Source organism: Spermophilus citellus (genome assembly GCF_964194105.1).
Source record: "Spermophilus citellus genome assembly, chromosome: 6".
Lineage (NCBI taxonomy): Eukaryota > Metazoa > Chordata > Mammalia > Rodentia > Sciuridae > Spermophilus > Spermophilus citellus.
This window is the reverse complement of record NC_138187.1, coordinates 126,731,547-126,753,421: the sequence shown is the minus strand read 5'-3', so window position 1 is coordinate 126,753,421 and position 21,875 is coordinate 126,731,547. Positions and strand designations below refer to the sequence as shown.

Below are 21,875 nucleotides of genomic sequence, written 5' to 3'. Positions count from 1 at the left end.
TATTTTTGCCTTCAGAGAGGTGCTGATATTCTAGGGCAATAGGAGGAACCACATTTCACATTCTGTTACACATAGGTCCCATACCAGCCTGGAAAGGTTCTTGCAAAAGTTATCTTGTAAAATTTGGTAATAGGTTTTATCAAACTTATCTCTGGAGCATTTTGTATTATTATGACACCATGTACTCCTCCCTTGTCTTCAGCCAAAACATTCCCCTGGATTTCCTCTGTCAGCTCTACTGGTCTCTTTTAGGGTTCTCTTCATCTTCCCAATCTTAATTGTTGGTTTCCCTGGAGATTCTTCTATCCTAAACCCACTTCTCTGTCCACTCAACAGTCTTCCTGGGCAATTCCATCCATCTCCATTGCTTAAATTATCCCTGGATTGTAAAGTTGTCTTAACACTTAACGATGACACCTCAGGTGCTCCAGAGCCTGGAGAAGGCAGATGAATTTATCTTTAGAACCTGACTCAACCCAAAACACTACAGAGATGAGGCTAAAAGGATAGATTTTTTAGCAAGAGCCATAAAGAAATGTGGGGTGGGATCCAGGATGTGTATCCAGCCTCAAAACCATGGAAGCATGTTGAACCTCAAATTGGTGCTCATTCAATAGAGGATGTGGCTCATTTGCTTGGGATCACTCTAAAAGTCTGGAGGAAGGCAGAAATGAAGCTTTTCAATCCTTTACACTTTATTCTGAGCATTCAGTTAAAGCAGCTAAAAATACGCCTTTGAAATGGAAATCATTTTAAAATCTCAGCAAAACAGTTGAGGATGGAGGGTGGGGAGAAGATGAACAAAAGCACCAAAGCCTCCCTTTGACCTCTTCAGCTCAGCTAACAAGCCCCAGTGCATAGCTTCCTTGCCAGCTCTCTGGCTCTTGCTGTTTCTACAGTGGCTAAGTCCCAGCGTTTCTGGGACAGAGCTAATTGCAAACATTCTGTCCTATTTATCACCACGTCTACACTCATACGTGTCAGACTCCTCATTCCACATTTTGCTTCAGAAAATATGGTCCCCATAGCTCTGTTTCTTTGTGGTCTAAAAATTCCCAGAGGAGAAATCTAGCTGCCATCTATCTATTTTACTGCAATGACTCCATTCTCTGCAAATAAACCAAAAGTTGACCTTGGGCATAAGCATTTCTAATCACCTCACTTTTTTATGGTTACATATTATTATAGTACACTTATTCACTGATTAATTTTATTTAATGAAGCTCACTCTGGCAGAATTTTTTTTAACTGGTAGCTGGATAAGTAGACCTTGTAGGATTTCATCAGAAAAAAATCATGATGCTTTCCTCCCACTGCCTGTCCAAACCTGCTCCATGAGAACCTGCTCTTCTCTGGGCCAGTGTGATCTAGGGCAGATAGCAACATTTTTCTGGTCATTCGGGGACAATAAAAGATGCTGCTCCCATCTCAAGAATGAACTCACTTCAGTAGTTAAAATGTCTAACCATGTGTTAATCTAGCTTTTATTTTTTATTTTTTGTAGTTGTAGATAGATAGCATGCCTTTATTTTATTTGTTTATTTTTTTATGTGGTGTTGAGGATCATGTCCTCACATGTGCTAGGCAAGCGCTCTGCTACCGAGCTATAACCCCAGCCCTGTAATTCTAACTTTTTAACAAAAGCTTCTCCCCATATAAAGCTGGAAACTTTTCTTATTAAGAAACCCAAGTAGGAAAGAGAAATGAGTTCAGCTTTTCCTCCTTCCCAGATCTCCTAGAACTCATCAGGTTCCCTCTAGCCTTTCTTGGGCCAAAGGAAGAGGGAGGATGCAGAGGAGAAAAAATAGAAGTAGGAAAAGTCTTCCTTGGCTAGAACTGGGCAAGCAGAGCTTTGGTCTCCTCTGGTCCTGGCAGAGGTTGAGAACTCACGCTTTCTGATCATGGGGTGGATGATCAAATCCATTCCTTTCATAGGTTCTTTGGAGGTCCCTCATGGAGTATGGACTATTTATTAGTAGTTCTTTCTGACATTTGACAGGAGTTGTTTATGTTATTTCCCTCAGAAAATACAGGGAAAACACAATCACATTTCAAGATGTCCTTTTGGACTAGATTGAAAATGGCCCCAGGAGAGAAGGGATGAGCCCTGGGAGGAGGCCCATAGGGTGGTGAGCAGAGTGAAGGCTACATTTCAGCCCACACACAGGAGAAAGTTCCCTGTGTACAACGCAATTTGCACTTGCAGCCTCTCAATTTGGGTCAACTCCCAGTCCTTCTCTGTGTCCCTCAGACTCCTGGAGACAGGTTCTCAAAGGTCTCTTTAAAGTTCCTCTTACAAGAATTAACATGAGGAGAAGCCCCTACCCTTTCTTGGAAGATCAATGAGACATTGCTAATTCCTTCTCTCTGACTCCCATCCTCTCTGACCTCAACTTCAACCCCTTGATTCCCCTGGGGTGGTTGAGGGTTTAAGTGTTGCAAACCAATTTTTTGATTTTGCCTGTTTACTTATTTGTTTGCATTACTGTGTCCCTTGCAAGTGTACAAATAGAATAAGAAGGCATTTGCCAATTACTGGTCTTTTTAGCCTTTGAGCTCAGATGAAACTATAGCAGAAAAAGTCAAATTTTAACAACTTGCTGCATGTTGTTTATTTCACTTTGACCAGGTCTTTTCACTCACAAAACCTTTTTTAAAATAATAAAAATCTGGATTTTTACAGGGCTTTGCTATTTACAGCTTTCTGAAACTTCTAAATATATTATACATAGAACCAAAAGCATAGGTTTCCTCACACAAACTAATTGGCATTATGTGATAAAAAAATGTATAAGAACAGTATCTGTGAAGAGGAAACAGATTTTAATTACATGCACTGATGTTGGCTGGAATGGTATGAACCTGAAAGAATTTTTTCTTTTTTCTGCTTTTTAATATGTTCCAGCATTCCTTTAATGAGTCTGGACCAATTCACAGTCTTTATCTGAAATAAAATAAAAGCTAACAATTTTTCAACAATCTTCATCTGGACTTGACCCTTGCCTGATAAGTTTCATACTTTTTTTAAACCATGTATCTATGTTATGGATTTTTCAGGAAGTTTTCTGCCATGTCTTTCTCTCCTTTCCTAACTTTCTCCCTTCTTTTTTCCCTTCCTCTCACCTTCCTCTCCTTTTTTCCTGAAAAAACATTTAGGATCCTTCTTTGTACCTTGAGTAAAAGGTTCAATTAAGGATGGGAAATGGAATGCACTGAGCTCCCAAAAATGGTAAAAAAATCACCACTACAGGAATTCAGATTAGGACTTCTCATAGTCTCCTGCTTCTGCATCTCCGTTGCCACCTGAACAAACACATTAAATAACACTGTCAATATCTTTATCACCATTAAGGAGGGTATAGTAAACTACAAAAGTGTAACCCCCAAAGACATGTCCACCTGGACCCTGTGAATGTGACCCTACACAGACAAGTATCCTGTGGATGTAATTAAGATCTGAACATTAAATCATTCTGGATTATCTGACTGGGAGAACATGCAATGGCAAGTGTCCTTATAGGAAGACTAAAAAACACAGACAGAAAATAAGAAGGCACAGAGGAAAAAGAGATGTGAAGATGGAGGCAGAATTCAGAGTGCAGCATCTACAAGCCAAGGAACACCAAAAATTGCTAGCAGACATGAGAAGCTGGAAGAGACAAAGAAGGGTTCCATCTAAGAGCCCTTGGAGAGAAAATGTTCATGCTGATAACTTACTTTTGGAATTATAGCTTCCAGAACTGATTTTGGGGTTTGGGGAGTTTTCTGTTTGTTTGTTTGTTTGGGGGAAGGGGTTGTATGTTTGGTTGTTGTTTTGTTGTTGTTATTGTTGGTACCAGGGATTGGACCCAAGAGTGCTTCACTGAGCCACATCCCAGCCCTTTTATTTTATGTTTATTTTGAGACAGGATCTCACTAAGTTCCTTAAGGCCTCTCTAAATTGCTGAGGCTGGCTTTGAACTTGCAAAATCCTCCTGCCTCAGGTTCCCACATCACTGGGATTAAAGGTGTAAGGCCACCATGCCTGGCTTGTCCTCCAGAACTGTGAGAGAATAAATTTCTGTTGTCTCAAGCCATCAAGTTTGTGGTATTAGGAAACTTATAAAGGAACTAGAAATGACTAGCCTATCTATTTATGGGTACCCTCATATGTCAATTTAAAAGAGGAAATAATACTGCTGTTCACAAATTTTGCCTATTTTGGGCTTGTTTGTCAAAGCAGAGAGAATCCTTACCAACACAGGAAGAGCTAGACTTGACACATGGCTCCTGGAAAACGATCATACAAAAAACAGGCTTTAGAAAATACCACATAGTGCTTGAAAGTATCGACCACCCCAGACACGGGGAAGCTGAGGCAGGAGGATCACAAGTTCAAACCCAGCCTCAGCAAAAGCAAGGCACTAAGCAACTCATTGAGACCCTGTCTCTAAATAAAATATACTGGGGATGTGGCTTGGTGGTTAAGCACCCCTGGGATTAATCTCCAGTACCTAAAAAAGAAAAGAAAAGAAAAGAAAGAAAGTGTCAATCACTAGAGTCAAACTTGAATTCTTGTTTTCCCATTCACTAACCTTACAACTTTATGCAATTATTTAGCCTTTGAACTTTAGACTGACACATAAGAGCTACAAAAAAAAAAAAATAGTTCCTATTCAGCTCCAACTTTTGTGGTTACATTTGCCCCGTATTTCTTCAGATTACTTGTCTCTGCTGATTTTCCCTTTCCATGACTCAAAACATGTACCCAAGTCCCAAACTTATATAATTTTCTTCAAAATCCAACAGCAGCAATTAGAGCTTTTATCATGTATTTCATTTTTGTAAGAGAGAGACCATGATGTGGGTCAAGCCAGTGTGCACATTACCCATCACTGAAGTGACCTTCTGAGTTTAGGAAAATGTCTCTTTGAAGGGGAAGGGTATAGTAGGGCAATAGTATGCATTTCTCGTGCACTGAAGCTTTTTAAATTTTATATATTCAAACCTATTTCAAATCTTCCTTCATTGCGCGTGTTTTTTATTTTATGCTTTAAAAATATCTCTCAGCTTCAGATGATAAATTCATCCATTTCTTTTTATTTTACTTTCCATATATATTCTCTAATGTAATTTTGAATTTATTAGAATGGCATTTTTTCTTTCTTCCAAGCAACCAGTTATTTGTCACAACATGATTTTTTAATAGCTCATATTTTTCTCACCAATTTGAATACTAATACTGCTAACAATAATAGTGTTCTCTGAATGCTTTCTATGTGCCAGAGTTTGTGCTAAGTATGTTACATGGAGTATTCAGCTTGGTAATATTATTGTCCACATACTCTAGCTAAGAACTGGCATACTTGGGATTCATACCCAGGTCATTTGACTCTAAAGCTCATACTTTTAACCACTATGCTGTTCCTATAAATCGCTTGGATCTATTTTTTTTTTACTTAAAACAATAAGGAAAATTATTGATATAACTGGAAATTCAGATATGGGGTGGGTGGGCTTCATATTCGACTTGACTCATGCTCAGGGTTCCCATGATTTCTTTGGCTCTGCTCTCTTCCATGTGACTTCATCCTCAGCCTGACAGTAAGCTAGCTAAAATAGCTCTATACCCACATCCATGCACAAAAACATCTATCAGAACAGAAAGAGGATTATTACTCTCAGAAAAACTACCAGAAGAAAAACAGCTTTCTGAGACACTCCAGAAAAATTCTCCTCAAGTCTTATTGGTTTGAAATGGGCCACAGGGCCATTCCTATATCAATAATTAATAAAAAAGAATGAGAGTAAATATATTGTGCAAGCTTACATCTAGAGTTAGAGATGGTGTCTTTTGACACGTTGACTGTGTAGAAGTGAAGAGGGCTATCAATAAAGATCAAATTCACTTCCCCAATGCAGAAAATTAAAATAACAGGGGATTTAACAACGTAGAAGGTAAATCAAATCTAAAGGTAGTATACTAATATGACAGCAAAGTCGCCCAGGCTTTCTCCTTCTATCTCAACGCTTTGCCATCCTCAACATGGACCAAGATTGCTCTGCAGCCACAGCCATCATATCCACCTTCAGACACCAAGGACAAAGGAGTGCAAAGACATAGACTGACTTCTCCTGTAAGGATATATCTTAGAAGTTACATAATGCTTTTCTGCCTACATACCATTGGACAGAACTTAGTCACTTGGCAAAATCTGACTCAGGGAAGCTACAAAATGTAGACTTAATTCCAGATAAGTATGAGTCCAGATACAAATCTGGGTTCTACTATTATAGAAGAAGGGCCGAATATATATTGAGAGTATATTCAATATATAATAGAGTACTATTTGCAACAATAGAAACATGAGTTCAATTGGGATTCTGTTCAAGAATTTTAAAAAAGAAAGAAAACTAAATGCTGGTTAAGCAACCACCAAAGTGTTCTGCAGCCTTGCTGAAATCATTGGCCCAGCCCTGCACTAACAAGTAAACTGGTGGTATCAGATTCTCTAGATAGACACCCTATGTCACATACCCATTCCCAGAACTTGACTGTGAGTCATCCCAACACAATTCTCATAACTGAGATGGAGTTGGGGTAATTTTCTAAAAAGATAGATTTTTATGTTTTATTTGTAAAAACTCTTAACATGTTGAGGATTTAGGCCATTTCAGACCAATAAGACTTGAGGAGAATTTTCTTGAAGTGTCTCAGAAAGCTGTTTTTTTAGTTTATTGTTTATTTTCCCTTTATAATGATATTATTATACTATTGTTTTGACATATAGGAATTTTACTTTTTGTAAGATCAAATATTCAATGACTACATATTTTTTACTTTTATATTAGAATGTTCTTTTATAACCAAGGATTTAGTAAATATTCACCTATATAATTCTTTTTAAAAATATTTTCTAAGTTGTTGATGAACCTTTATTTTATTTATTTGTATGTGGTGCTGAGAATCGAACCCAGTGCCTCCCGCATGCTAGGCAAGTGCGCTACCCCTGGGCCACAACCCCAGCCCCCTGTATTATCTTTTTCCTGTAATTGAATTATTTTTGGGTCAGTCAGAATTTGCAATCTGCTGTATTCCAACCCCACTTATAGTGCTTTAACAAATAGGGGTCCCATGCTTTTACACTGTCGGTAAGATTGTAAATCAGAACCAACCTACTGTGGAAATCCACATGGAGCTTCCTCAAGAGACTAGAAATGGAACCACCAAATATGGACCCAGCTATTTCACTCCTCAGTATTTATCCTCAAGAATTAAAATCAGCATATTATAGCAATACATGCATACCCATGTTTATTGAACCAGCCTAGGTGTTTTCATCAATAGATTAATGGATGAATAAAATGTGATACACACACACACACACACACACACACACACACACACACACTGGAGTTTTATTTGACTATAAAGAAGAATGAAATAATATCATTTTCAGGAAAATGGACAGAACTTGAGAACATTATATTAAGCAAAATAAGCCAAAACCAAAAAGTCAAGACTCGAATGTAGTTAGAGAGGAGGAAAATGGAAAAAAAAAATGATAAAAAGGTGGGAAGAGATCTCATGAAAATAGAAGGGAGACCAGCAGAAGAATGGAAGGGGGCCTGAGAAAAGGAAGGAAAGGGGAAGTAAACTGATCAAATTATATTGTTATATTGTGTGCAAATATATAACAACAAATCCACTATTATTTGTAATTATATTGCACCACTAAAAAATCCAGAGTTAAAAAACATAGGGGTTCCTTCTTCTGAGATAATAAGTTCAGGGCTGTTTGGGTGGACTTCTGAGGTATTCCAGAATCCAGGCTCACTCCACATGTCTGTTCCACTATCCTTAATATTAAGCTTTTCCTAATGCTCACAAAATGAATGCTACAATATGCATCACCTATGAAATTTATTTAAAAAGAAAAAGAAAGCAAAATATGAAAGGTGCATGTCATCTGAACCCATCTATTTTATTGAGAAGTCAGTATCTTTCCTGGAAACCCTATTTGTTAGATTTCTCATTGGCCAGAATTATATCATATAGCCAACTAGAGCAAGGAATCTTGAAGAAATGATATTTTCCTCTGAGTATATATTGCCACCCTGAACCAAATCAAATTCTTTTATTAAAGAAAGGGGAATGAATATTAGGAAGGCAACAGTGTCTGCCATGATTTTCCACCTAATTTTTTATATATGCTATAAATAAATAATTAATTTTATTTGTTTAAAATTAGCTAAACAACTTTTCCATTATATTTATTGAAAAAACAATCCTTTCTTCACTGATTTGGCACACAACTACATTATACTTTAAAATATAGATGTTTTTAAAATAGTTGTTCTAACAATGTTCAGAAAAGAGTGTAAGATCTCAGTCCACTTCTACTCTCTCCTCTTTTTTAAATTTATTTATTTTAATTAGGTCTACATGACAGCAGAATGCATTTTGATTCATTGTGCACAACTGCAGCACACTTTTCATTTCTCTGATTGTACACAATGTAGTGTCGCACCATAAGTGCAGTCATACGTGTACCTAGGGTAATGATGTCCATCTCATTCCACCGTCTTTCCTGCCCCCATATTCCCTCCTCACCCTTCCATCCCCTTTGCCCAAAGTTCCTCCATTTTTCTCATGCCCCTTCCCCTGTTATGGATCAGCATCCACTTATCAGAGAGAATATTCAGCTTTTGTTTTTTGGGAATTGGCTTACTTTGCTTAGCATGATATTCTCCAACTCCATCCATTTACCTGCAAATGCCATAATTTTATTCTCTTTTAATGCTGAGTAATATTCCATTGGGTATATATGTACCACAGTTTCTTTATCCATTCATCTATTGAAGGGCATGTAAGTTGCTTCCACAGTTTAGCTATTGTGAATTGAAAATTGAGCTGCTATAAACATTGATGTGGATGTATTACTATATTATGCTGATTTTAAGTCCTTTGGGTATAGACAGAGGAGTGGGATAGCTGGGTCAAATGATGGTTCCATTCTAGTTTTTCTAAGGAATCTCCATACTGCTTTTCATATTGATTGCACCAATTTGCAGTCCCGCCAGCAATGTATGAGTGTGCCTTTTCCCCCACATCCTTACCAACATTTATTGTTGTCTGTATTCTGGATAACTGCCATTCTGACTGGAGTGAGATGAAATCTTAGAGTAGTTTTGATTTGCATTTCTCTAATTACTAGATATGTTGAACATTTTTTTCATATATTTCTTGATTAAATATATATCTTCTTCTGAGAAGTATCTGTTCAGCTCTTTAGCCCATTTATTGATTGGATTGTTTGTTGTTATTGTTGTTTGTGTGTGTGTGTGTGTGTGTGTGTGTGTGTGTGTGTGTGTTAAGTTTTTTGAGTCCTTTATATATCCTGGAGATTAGTGCTCTATCTGACATGTGTATGGCAAAAATTTTCTACCAAAATGTAGGCTCTCTCTTCAACACATTGTTTGTTTCTTTTGCTGAGAAGATTTTTAGTTTGAGTCCATCCCATTTATTAATTCTTGATTTTATTTCTTGTGCTTTAGGAGTCTTGTTAAGGAAGTTGGGGCCCAGTCCAACGTGATGAAGATTTGGTTTCATCCTACTTTTTCCTCTTTTAGGCACAGGGTCTCTGGACTAATTCCTAGGTCCTTGACCCACTCTAAATTGAGTTTTGTGCATGGTGAGAGATAGGGATTTATTTTCATTTTGCTGCATATAGATTTCTAGTTCTCCCAGTACCATTTGTTAAAGAGTCTATCTTTTCTCCAATATATGTTTTTGGTGCCTTTGTCTAATATGAGATAACTGTATCTTTGTGGGTTTGTCTGTGTCTTCTATTCTGTACCATTGGTCTACATGTCTATTTTTGTACCAGGACCATGCTGTTTTTGTTACTATAGTTTGAGGTATTCTGATGATATTGTGATACCTTCTGCTTCACTCTTCTTGCTAAGGATTACTGTGGTTATTCTGGGTCTCTTATTTTTCCAAATGAATTTCATGATTACTTTTTCTATTTCTATAAGGAATTACAATGGCATTTTAATTGGAATCGCATTGAATCTGTATAGTGCTTTGGGTAGTATGGCCATTTCGACAATGTTAATTTTGCTTATCCAAGAGCATGGGAGATCTTTCCATCTTCTAAGGTCTTCTTCAATTTCTTTCTTTAGTGTTCTGTAGTTTTCATTGTAGAGATCTTTCACTTCTTTTGTTAAGTTGATTCCCAAGTTTGTTTGTTTGTTTGTTTGTTTGGAGGCTATTGTGAGTGGGGTAGTTTTCCTAATTTCTCTTTCAAAGGATTCATCACTAATGAATAGAAATGCATTTGTTTTATGGGTATTGATTTTATATCCTGCTACTTTGTTGAATTCATTAATTAATTCTAGAAGTTTTTTGGTGGAGTTTTTTGGATCCTCTAAGTATAGAATCATTTCATCAGCAAATAGTGATAGTTTGAGTTCTTATTTTCTATTTGTATCCCTTTAATTTCTTTCATCTGCCTAATTGCTCTGGATAGAGTTTCAAGGACTATGTTGAATAGAAGTGGTGAAAAATAGGGAATCTCTGTCTTGTTCCAGTTTTTAGAGGAAATGCTTCCAATTTTTTCTCCATTTAGAATGATGTTGGCCTTGGGTTTAGCATAGATAGCTTTTACAACATTGAGGTATGTTCCTACTACCCCTAGCTTTTCTAGTGTTTTGAACATGAAAGCATGCTGTATTTTGTCAAATGCTTTCTCTGCATCAATTGATATAGTCATATGATTCTTGTCTTTAAGTCTATTAATGTAATGAATTATATTTACTAATTTCTGTATATTGAACCAACCTTGTATCCCTGGAATTAACTCCACTTGATCATGGTACACAATTTTTTAATATGTTTTTGTATGCAAGTTGCCAGAAATTTATTGAGAATTTTTGCATCTATGTTCATCAAGGATATTGGTCTAAAAATTTCTTTCCTTGATGTGTCTCTGCCTGGTTTTTGTATCAGGCTACTCTCTCTTCTTGGAAAGGGCATAGAGAATAGGCTATCCTGTGGGGTTTATGTTCATATATACTCCCCAAAACTATAGTGAGAATCAGGATAATAAATTTTTTTAAAAGAGGGCAGGAGGTGCATGTAAAAACCAAAGGCCAGGATTTATTATATTGTTCACATAAAAAGTAAAACATAACTTTCCTATTATCAGTGACAGGTCACCGAGTTGTCAGAGAGCTCTTCAATCTCCAGCACCCAGGTCAGAGGTGGAAGTGTTAGTTAGCAGCCGTGGGATTGCATAGCTCTTCTGTAACCTAGTTTATTATCACCCTTACTAAAAAAATCTACCAATCCCTCTTCAATGAACTCTATCTTACAGCACACCCCATACCTTACCCCTTTAATGCCCTGATGTTTTTCCCCTCAGAAATTCAACACAGCAGGATAACTTAGGGGTTAGTGAAAAATAAAACTCAAAGAGGTAAGAGAACCACAGGGATTACAAAGCCTGCCAAAAATCACAATGAGCTCTGTCCAAAACTGAAATGAATTGCCTTGTTAACCCATTTCTTTAATCTATCACTTAGGAAAAACAGCTCATCCTCTGATTGCTTCTTATTCTGCAAGCAAGTTTGCTCTGGATGGGTTCTTCTCTTCCCTTAGGAAAGAATATTTAGTGACCAAGGTCAATGTGTCAATCACTCTGTGTATCCTTGGCCTCATAAACACAGGTAAGGTTAAAGTACTGGAATAAATAATCAATAGTTGGACTATCTGCCTTACCACTGTGGGTCAAGGGTGGTAATGGGAGGTACTGTAGTCCCTGACACATGAGTAATGCAACAAGAAGCAGTGACTGACAAAGCACAGAGCCCCCTCATTTAATGAAGCCTTCTGTCACTTGGGGAGTCTCTAACCTAACCACTCTTTGACCCTCCTTTCCATTCTGACCACCAAGTTTATTGAGTGACACCACATTCATCACCTTATCCTTCCCTGAATATCTTATGCCTTCATGGACTCTCAATGGCCATTGCATTTTTTTTTCTTGGTACTAGGAATAGAACCCAAGACCTTGTGATTGGTAGGCAGATACTCTACCACTGAACTATATCTTCAGTCCTGTTTTTCATTATTATTTTGAGACAAGGTCTCAAAGCCTTCCAGGCTGGCCTTGAACTTGTGATCCTCCTGCTTCAGCCTCCAGTGTAGCTAGGATCTCAGGCCTGTGCCATCACACCAAGCTTACTTTTTTTTTGGAGGGGGGGGCTGGTTACCAGGGATTGAACTCAGGGGCACTTAACCACAGAGTCACATCCCTAGCCCTATTTTGTATTTTATTTAGAGACAAGGTCTCACTGAGTTGCTTAGTGCCTCACTTTTGCTGAGGCTGGCTTTGAATTCATGATCCTCCTGCCTCAGCCTCCCAAGCTGCTGAGATATATGTGTGAGCCACCATGCCCAGCACCAGCTTACCTTTTATATAAGACTGTTTCTCTTAATAATATAAACAGTAATAAGACATGCTGATAACATAAGCCCTTAGTATCTACTAGTACTGAGACATACACAATATCATTTTTGTAGTATTCTTGCCAAGAATGTATAACCTCACCCAAATCAGAACAATGGACAAACTCAAATTGAGGGCCATTCCTCAAAGCAACTCATCAGTACTGTTCAAAAGTAACAGGGTCATGAGAGACAAGGAAAGACTGAAGAACTGTCATGGTTTGGAGAAAAAAAAAACAAGAAGAAATTTCTACTAGGGAAAATCCTAGATATAATCCTAGAACACAAAAAAAGACATTAGGAAAAAATAAGTTCTGTGACTTAGTTAATTTTATTATATTTATTCTTGGACATTGCACAATAGTCATGCATAATGCGACAATTAGGGTAAGTAGGATGTGGTATATAAGGGGACACTTGATACAATTTTTTACCAGTTTTCTCTAAGTCCAAATGCAAATTTATCTAAAATGTGCATCAGATGTTAAAAGAAATTTGTATTTAAAGAGTAATTGAGTAGCAGTTACAGAACGGGAGAGACAGAGGCACAGAGTCAAACAACAAAGAGAGGCGAGACAGGCAAGCTATATGAGGATGACATGAAAACTTGGAAGGAGAGAAAAAGTAGCAGTAGCATTTCTTCTCAGTGAGAGTGGGTAATGCTAAGAAAGGAGATAACACTTGGGCTGTATCTTTCCTTTGACATGTCAGTAAGCCATCACTGTATAGCTCTCTCTTTTTGCTCACTGACACTTCCTGTTAGCTGCTGGATCATCATATGACTTCTGTCCTTATTCTGTGCTCCCTGTATTAATCCCCCACTCCAACCAAAACACCTGAGACAGGAGCACTCCCAACTGATCACCTCTAACTACCCCACAAATCTCTATCCAGGGAGGCAAAGCCTCTGTTATAACCACGTTCTCTCTAGGACCAACAGACTCTAAACATACCCAGCTCTTGGTTCAGGCATTGGCAAATAGCCCCTGGCAGCTAAGCTATTGCTGCCTGCAGTTCTTCAATCGTATAGACTCTACTAGTCTTGGATAACCCCACTCTTCCTTTGTCATTCTACAGAAACAGCCATGCAGGCAACTTCTGGGGTATTCATTGGAGAAGCAGCTCCAAAGGAGGACTGTGCCCTGGAGATCATCAAAGGGGCAGCTCTGCGGAAAGAGGAAGTATACTATGACAAATCAATCTGGACCTCTCTCCTGCTAGGAAATCCAGGGAGGAGGATCATGGAATTTCTCGCATTAAGGAAATATAATTTTGACAAATTTATAAACAACTAGTAACTCCCTTAGGACTGGCCATGGTAAGGGATCTTGGGATGTTCTGTCCAGTATTTCTTCAATCTCTATCCATGAACGTATCTTCCCAGAGGGATAACTAGAGCACTTCCAGAGACATGCAAGTCACAGGGTACATCTTACAATTGGAAGAAATTCCTCTAACATGTGCACAGTGGAAATTTAATGTCATGAACCACTCTTCAGCCTACATTTGTGAAACTGATAGTAACAATAGGTATAATTACAAGGTAGCTATATCCAATTTACCTCGTATATGTAATAATATTATGATGCTTAATACAATATTAATTATAATAAAGGTCACATAAACTTTATAAAATCAAAACTGATAGCTATAACTTGAGTCTCTTCAGTATGATTCCTTTCAAACCATAAACTACAAGTGAAATTTTTCAACGTTCATCTCTTATTTTGTGGTCTGAATTTTTTATTTATTCCTGAATTGAAGAAACCATCCTACTCATTATTTAGTGGGCATCATATCTTTGTCATTTCTGTGTATTTCATATACTCTTCATACTATTATACATTGTCCCTCTGAAAAGGAAGACACCTGAACATGAGTCACTCAGGCAAACGCAAGTGGTAAAGTCGTCCCTAGAAACTTGAGTCACAGAACTTAGGCTGGTATATTTTTTTCACAATCCACTAAGCATCTATATTTTATATGAGAATTCTCAAAGTATACTGAAGTTTGGAGAAAATGGGTTGGAGTTCAGATCCCACCACTAGCTCGTTTAGTCATGCATTCATTCAACAAACATTGCTAGACATCACCTGACTACAACCAAATGGGAAACAAATCATCAGCTATACTGACAACTCAGAAAAGCCCTCTATTGGTCAGGACCCTCAGGACCCAATAGGTGAGAGATGGCACCCACATGTTGGATGATTTTAGTAGAATCTAATAAAAAGGGGACTATTTACAAAAGTGTGAGGAAAGCATAGGTAAATCACAAGCAATAATGTAATATCTCAGGGCTAGTTATAGCTCTTTCTACCCAGAGGTCTGTAGACACAAGAGGACAGTTACCAAAACCCAGGATAGAGAGACCTATTTGGAGAGTGCCACATGACAGGAACTGTGCCATTGGCTAGGGGACGTAGTCACCAAAGACCATGAAGAAGGAAACTGGGGGAATGGACACCCCAGCTTCACTCTTTCCCCCTCTTTGATCTCTGACCAGTGCTTCCCATTAGCTAAACAGGGGAACAAAGGAAAAAAACTGGTGTAGACCATACTGTTCAACTTCCCATGCACCAAGCAGTGTGGAAAAGAATGGAAAGGGTTCTAGAGGGATGGATGGAATATGAAGTAAGATAGATAGATAGATAGATAGATAGATAGATAGATGATAGATCGATCGATTGATCAATAGATAAATAGATAGATATCCAGCATAAGCTCAACACTCCCAAAGATAGGATCTTGCTAAGTGATGCTGAAACACAGACATTTTGAGGGAAATTCCCTTTCCTGCTTCTGAATTTAAATGCCTAGGCAAAAACATGGATTAGAGTCTACTGAACCAGCTAACCACATACACAAGAAGCTGGAGCAAAGAGTGTGTGAATATGGCTAGTCTTAGATAGGGGTCCTCTCTAGGTCATGTTCAATGCAAGGCAGTAAGAGAAGCCTGACCACACCTGTGTGCAAGACAAGACACCAAAAGTATGAAGTCTGGTTTCCAACTAGATAACATGCTTAAATACAAGCAGGCACTGCTGCACACTAGTAACATGCAGTCTGATAGACATCTCAGTTTCTAATCAATCAAATCAACACCACTCAATCTCTTACAGAAATGAGGCTCCCCCTTCAGAATGAGAAGAAGAAGGATGGCAATTCCTCTTATGAAGGATGGAGACGATATTATAACTGAGTTAGAATTGGCTTGGGGACAGGTAACACCTTTCTACAAGAGCCTTTTCCCAGAATCTAAAGGGGAAGATCTCAAAAAGTAGGTCTGAGAACTGAAACCATCTACACCCACGTAGTTTATCATCTTCACTAACATGACATTAAAATTCTAATGTCGGGCTGGGATTGTGGCTTCCTTGCACAGGCGGGACCCAGGTTCCATCCTCAGCACCACATAAAAATAAATAAATAAATAAATAAATAAATAAATAAATAAATAAATAAAGACATTGTGTTGTGTCCATCTACACCTAAAAAATAAATATTAAAAAAAATTCCATTGTTCTTTTCAGTGTGACTTTACTATTCCAAGAAACTCTTGTCTAGTAAGATAAATGTAAAAAACCCATTTAACAGTGCTCAGCTTTTCAATAGATAGCATCAAATGACTGCTACTCCTAAGTCTCCCTGGATCCCTCACTTCAAAACCCTGGCTCTACTGTGCTCACCAATCTCAGACTGCTGTATTATGATCCTTACACAATACTCACCACGCCACCTTGCTAAAGCCCCACATTAAACTAAATGCCAGTACCTCATAAACATTCAGATTTTGCCCTCCCCATTCTGGCAGGCCCTGGCTATATCAAGGTAGTACTCCTCTTTACCTGGGTAAGCAGCAGTACAACGGCCCTTATTATTGGACAAGTTTCACTAGCAACTCAGTGAGACCCTGTCTCTAAATAAAATACAAAATATGGCTAGGGATATGCTCAGTGGTTGAGTGCCCCTGAGCTCAATCCCCAGTACCTAGAAATAAAAAAAAAAAAAAGAACCTGCCTTTTCTAGCTCACTCTATCATGAGCTTAATGATAAATGCACAAGGATGTCAATTTTCGTATCACATGTGGAATCCAGGTATATACATCACTCCCATCTCACTAATACTGACATAAAACTCAGCATCACTTTGTGAATTCTGAAAGGAATTCTACCCTCACTGAAAGGATTCATGAGCAATACGGTACTTTCCAGTATTACAGAGGGAAGAAGGAAGACTGAGTTTATATCCATTCAGTGTGCATCTCTTAACCCAAGAGATAGCCCCTTGGCCATGTCCCTTTCAAAGTGCTTCACCTCTTATCTGAGTCCAACTCTCAGAGAGTCCAACATCATTCCTCCTTGTCTCCCATTTGTCATGCACAGTTGACTCTGACTCTAGCTTGAGGCCACCCAGCAATATCTTTTTAAACAAAAATAATATCTTCCCACGAAGGAGCTGTTTTAACCATTAGGAAAATAACCATTTCACCAAGTATTACATTTGTAGTAGCTAAAACAGAATTGAAAACAGCCTTAATATTTACTCACTGGAAAATGTTTAAATTAGAGGACGATATTATGAAACCACTATGTCATAATAACAAGGGATCAAGTTGACTTATATGTACTCACACAGAATAAACCCCAAGGCATAGGAAATGGGCAGGGATGGAGAATGGGAAGGCTAACTACATGAGGCATTATTCTGAGACCTTACAAAATTCGGAACGTCTTCTCTGAGGAGTAGTCCTGAGGTTCTTAAAATGGTAGTGTGATAGGTTGAGTTGTAAAATACAGGTTTAAACCCTAATCCCTAGTACTTCAGAACATGACCATATTTGGAAATAGATCATTAGTGAAACTGAGATGAGGTCATGGTGAATGAAGATGGGCAATATGACAAGTGTCCTTACAAAGAGGCAGTCATGTGGAGGTAAAGGAGCACAGGGAGAGCAGTGTGTGGTAACAGGAGCAGGATTCCAGTGATAAAGCTGCAGGCAACTAAGGTCAAAGACAGAAACCTCCACAGCAGGTAAGAAGGGGCAAGGAAACACTCTCCTCCGCGGGTTGCAAGAGGGACTGTGCCAGCACAGTTGATTTTCTAGCCCCCAAAACTGTAACTGAATAAATGTCTACTGTTTTAAGCCACCCAGTTTACTGCAGCCCAGGAAATGAATGCAGGCAGTAATATAATCTTGGACTACCAACAAAGACAAGCCAAGACTAACACATCTCTTGACAGAAAATTTCACTTCTAGGAATCCCAATGCAAAAATGTGATCTGATTAAAACAGAATTATGTCACACCAGCTTCAAAACCCACTTAGAGTCAAGACCTAAGTCCTCACAGAGACCTATAAGTCCCTCATGATCTCACTCCTCATTAGCTTTTAGAACTTGTCTCCTACTAGCTTCTTCTCCCCTCTCCCACCACATTGGCCTACCTATTCCTGGAACATATTAAGCATAATCTGTGTGCCTGGAATGATCCACAAGGCCATCTTCCTCTCTTCCTTCAGTTCTTTCTTCAAAAGTTGCCTTCTCTGTTAAGCCTTCCTTTACCACCCTAAATGAAATTTCAAAACTGCCCAGATATATCTCCCTTCTCTGATTTTTCTTCTCCTTGTCTCGTTTCTTCTCCTCCCCCCACCCCCATCATAGTTAAATTACTATGGCTACACAACAAACCATCCCCAAATTTAGTGTCTTAAAACAAAATATGTGTACCTCACACAAATAATCAGTCTGGGCAGAGATTAAGATTAATTTCTGTTCCATCACTGAGGCCGCAATGGCTCGAAGGTCAAGAGTTGGGATCATCAGATAGCTTGCTCATGCACATGTCTGGTACTTGTGCTGGAAATACCTAAACAACTGGGGCCTGAAATAGCTACTGGGGCCTGAAAAGCACCTTGGAAGTCTCTCTACCTTTTTGTGGTCTTTCAGACTGGCAACTTCAGGGTTGCTGGACTTCTGACAGAGCCTCCAGACTCAAGCCATAAGTCCCAAGAGAAAGAGCCAGGCAGAAGTTGCATTGCCTTTTAGAACCAACCATACACTTGTGATCAAAGCAGACCTGAAGACCCACGCATTTGAAGGAAAAGGGAACACAAACCTCACCTCTTGTTGGAGGAGTGTCAGTGTTATATCATAAGAACAACATGTAGGTTGAGCAACATACTGAAGTATCCATCTTTGGAAAATACCATCTGCTACATTCTCCCTACTAGGACTGGCTTTGTTACAGACCCAAGTCCAGCTGCTTACCACTTGAAAGGCAATACTGGGGAGATGAGAATTGTTGGGAAGGAAAGCAGGCTGATTCAATGCTCACTCTGAAAAGATAGAGAGGCTATCATCCACCACTTTCCATCTTGAGAAACCCAGGGAATGCATAAGGCTTTTGTAGGGAGGGAAGGTGGGGGGTTGGGCAGGAAGGCTACGTGCTGAGAGAGGTCTTTGTCATCCAGGGCCTGTGCGTGAGGCTAGTTACAAAGTTACAAGTTAAATCTCACAGCCCTTTACATGCTAGGTGTTAGTTGATGTTCGGAATTAAAGAATATGAAGGGTGTTACACATTCCAATGTTATCTGAAGGTCACCAGATGTTCTGAGTTCTGTAAAGCTAAAGAAAGATTATTTAGCAATTTCCATCTTAATCATTTAGGTGTGGCTTTCCTTTAGAATTTAGAATGCCAAGGGAAAGGAGGGGTAGTCAAAGGACACTTCAAAAAGGGGCAGCACTGTTAACAGCTTCATGAGGACAGGAGTTTTATCTGCTTTGTTTCTTGTCCCCCAACACCTAGAGGAACACCTGCCCCACAGGTGCTGAGCCAGAGAAAATCATGAGGGGGCCCGATGCCAATGATAAGCTATTGCATCAGACCCAGAATCCAGCGTTTCTGGGGCTGACACAGGGCAGGCAAAAAGCCAGCTTTGCAAGAGAAGAGCCCTGCAGATTGTCAACAGGATGGAGGAAGGAAGGCTGATCAGGAGGCGGGATGAGTGCTAAGACCAGAACGTAATCAACATCCAAAGTCAAGTTGAAATGAGTTTTCACTCTTAGACTGCACCCTTGCATGTTTTCCTGAGCCCCAAAAACAAACTAAAGACTTCAGATTGTCCCATGTAAATAGACCTTTCCCTGATTCTGCTTATTTGCAGGTTTTTTAGATGGCCCGGGAAAGCAGGAAAACAATATCTATGTTGTTAATATTAAACTAGATCTTCTTGCTTCTTTCTCCAGTGGCGTGTTGGTCATTATTTAACAACTAGCTCTCCAGATAAAATCAGGGGGAAAATGCCTGGATTTCTGATTTGTAGCATTTGCCTATTTCCAGGATGTAATTATGCAAATAGTTTCACACCTCCCAAGTGACATGGCTCCTGTGGATGAGGAAGAGATAGGTATCATCAGTTTCTCAAGCCACACAGCCAGCCCTGGCATATCACAGGGACTCTCATTTTCCACATTCCTGACAGAATTAGTTCCTCTTAAACAATAAGCTGTCTCTCCCCTCCAGGATTTGAAATCAAACTCACATAGCAAAAATCAAACTGGATTTTTTTTTTTTCCTGTTAGCAAGTATGGCGGAGCTGCCTAGCAGAGTGGCAGGAAATCTTTCTCTGATTGCCAGAGAAGGAGAGGGAACCAGGGCTCCCACTCTTCAGTTCTCAGAGCATTGGCATATTGATGGAAGCAGCAGCCTCTTTCAAAGTGTCAGAGAGTCCTATAGTCTAGACTTTCATGTTTGTAAGCCCTGCCTTCTCCTGGGAGTAATAGAAAATTTAACTGACGCTGCTGAATCATGTAGAGATTTATTTTCCTCCTGTAACAAAAGTCTGGGAGGGGCAGACCAGAGCCTTCAGGGACCCAGACTTTCTCTGTCTTTCCATTCAGCTATCCGTCTTCCTCCTCATAGCTGTGTGGTCTTGAGACAGCTGCTCGGCCTTCAGAATCACTCATGTTTTTCCAGCAAGAGAAAGGACAAGGGATACGGTGAAAGGCAAAAGGTGCACGTGCACTGAATTGGATCCCTGATAGAGGGCATCCTGGGAAGCCTGGAATGGTCCAGAGCCGCATCACATGACCCTGCAGGACATTTCCCTGCAGGAGAAGTTGACAAATGGAGTCCCCCCCCCAGAAAAAATGGGGGTTCTCTTAGGCAAATCAGGCATTTGTCACAAGTGTAAATCACTACAGAAGCAGGGAGGACCCACGATTTCTAAGGTGTCATGCTCTCAAGCACACTGACAGCATCCACTCCCACAGACTAGCTGTAAGACTCTAATTGGTCATGGTTCCACCCACGTTAGAAACTATGCTAGGCCTCCCACCTCTTCAAATTGCCCTTTGGGAAACTGTTAATCCCTCTCCTCAGGAAAGAATGTAATCAAAGGTTCTAGAAATCAGGTGAGAGGGAACTCTGAGGATTAACACCCCAAATCCATCATTTATATTAAAATTCACTCTTGGTATTACATATTCTATAGGTTTAGACAAATGTATAATGATAAGCATCCACCCTTATGGCATTATGCAAAGTAGCTCCACTACCCTAAAAATTCTGTTTCCTGTCTTTTCATCTTCAGAGGAGTTGACTCCCATCGCACAAGGGACAGACTTCCCACCTGCTGTTCCTAGAGAGTGACTTCTCAAGGACAGTTACGTCTTAACTCTACACCAAGTCTTTCTCCAGAGCATCTGTCCTTCTGTTCTCCATGTATACTGGATCTTTTTCCTGGGATGGACTTCTCTGGGCCAGCATCTCAGATCCATCCCAAAGGATAGTTGCTGTGGTCTGACCACGTTTCCCAAAAGTTCATGTGCTACAAATTTGTCCCTAAAGCATCAGTGTTGAGAAGTGGGATCTTTTGGCTATGACTCTGTACTGACTTTGCCCTCGTGGATGAAGTAATTCAGTCATGGAGTAATAGATTAGTATATTGTCCTGGGAGTGACTTTTTATGGAAAAAAAAATTTAAAAAGTAAGCTCTCTAGTTTGCTTGCTCTGTCTCACTATATGCTGCTCTCTGCTGCTCTCTGCTATGTTACAATGAAACAAGCCCCTCACCAGATGCGGAGTCTGGGGTGAAAGGATGCTCTTGGACTTCCCAGCCTCCAGAATCACAGGCCAAATAAATCTTTTCTCTATAAATTACCCAAACTACAGTATTCAGTTATAACAACAGAAAACAGAGTGAGACAATAGTCTATGATAAGCTTCAAAGGACTGAATTAAAGATTCTCCAGAGTGGTGGTCTCCAAAGCTTTTGATCACAAACTTCATTATTAAATCATGAAAAAAAATATGATTAAGTATATATATTTCTAAAGGAGATATAATTATCTTTTATATAATATATGCATAAATATTTAC

General features: G+C 39.2%; 1 protein-coding gene across 6 annotated transcripts in view; it reads left to right on the top strand.

The window, feature by feature from the left end:
• Window positions 1-14,537, top strand: part of HSD11B1 (hydroxysteroid 11-beta dehydrogenase 1) — a 57,658-nt gene extending 43,121 nt beyond the window's left edge. For 2 of the 6 annotated variants that reach the window (XM_081299932.1, XM_081299931.1), the window contains 2 exons: window positions 11,569-11,712; window positions 13,571-14,517. In XM_081299932.1, the coding sequence (XP_081156058.1) occupies window positions 11,569-11,712; window positions 13,571-13,788 (362 nt within the window). In that variant the 3' untranslated portion in view covers window positions 13,789-14,517. Of the gene's footprint in view, window positions 1-11,568; window positions 11,713-13,570 lie in introns of all 6 variants that reach the window. The other 4 variants (XM_081299935.1, XM_081299930.1, XM_081299933.1 and 1 more) reach the window with 4 other exon arrangements.
• The last annotated feature ends 7,338 nt before the right edge of the window (window positions 14,538-21,875 follow it).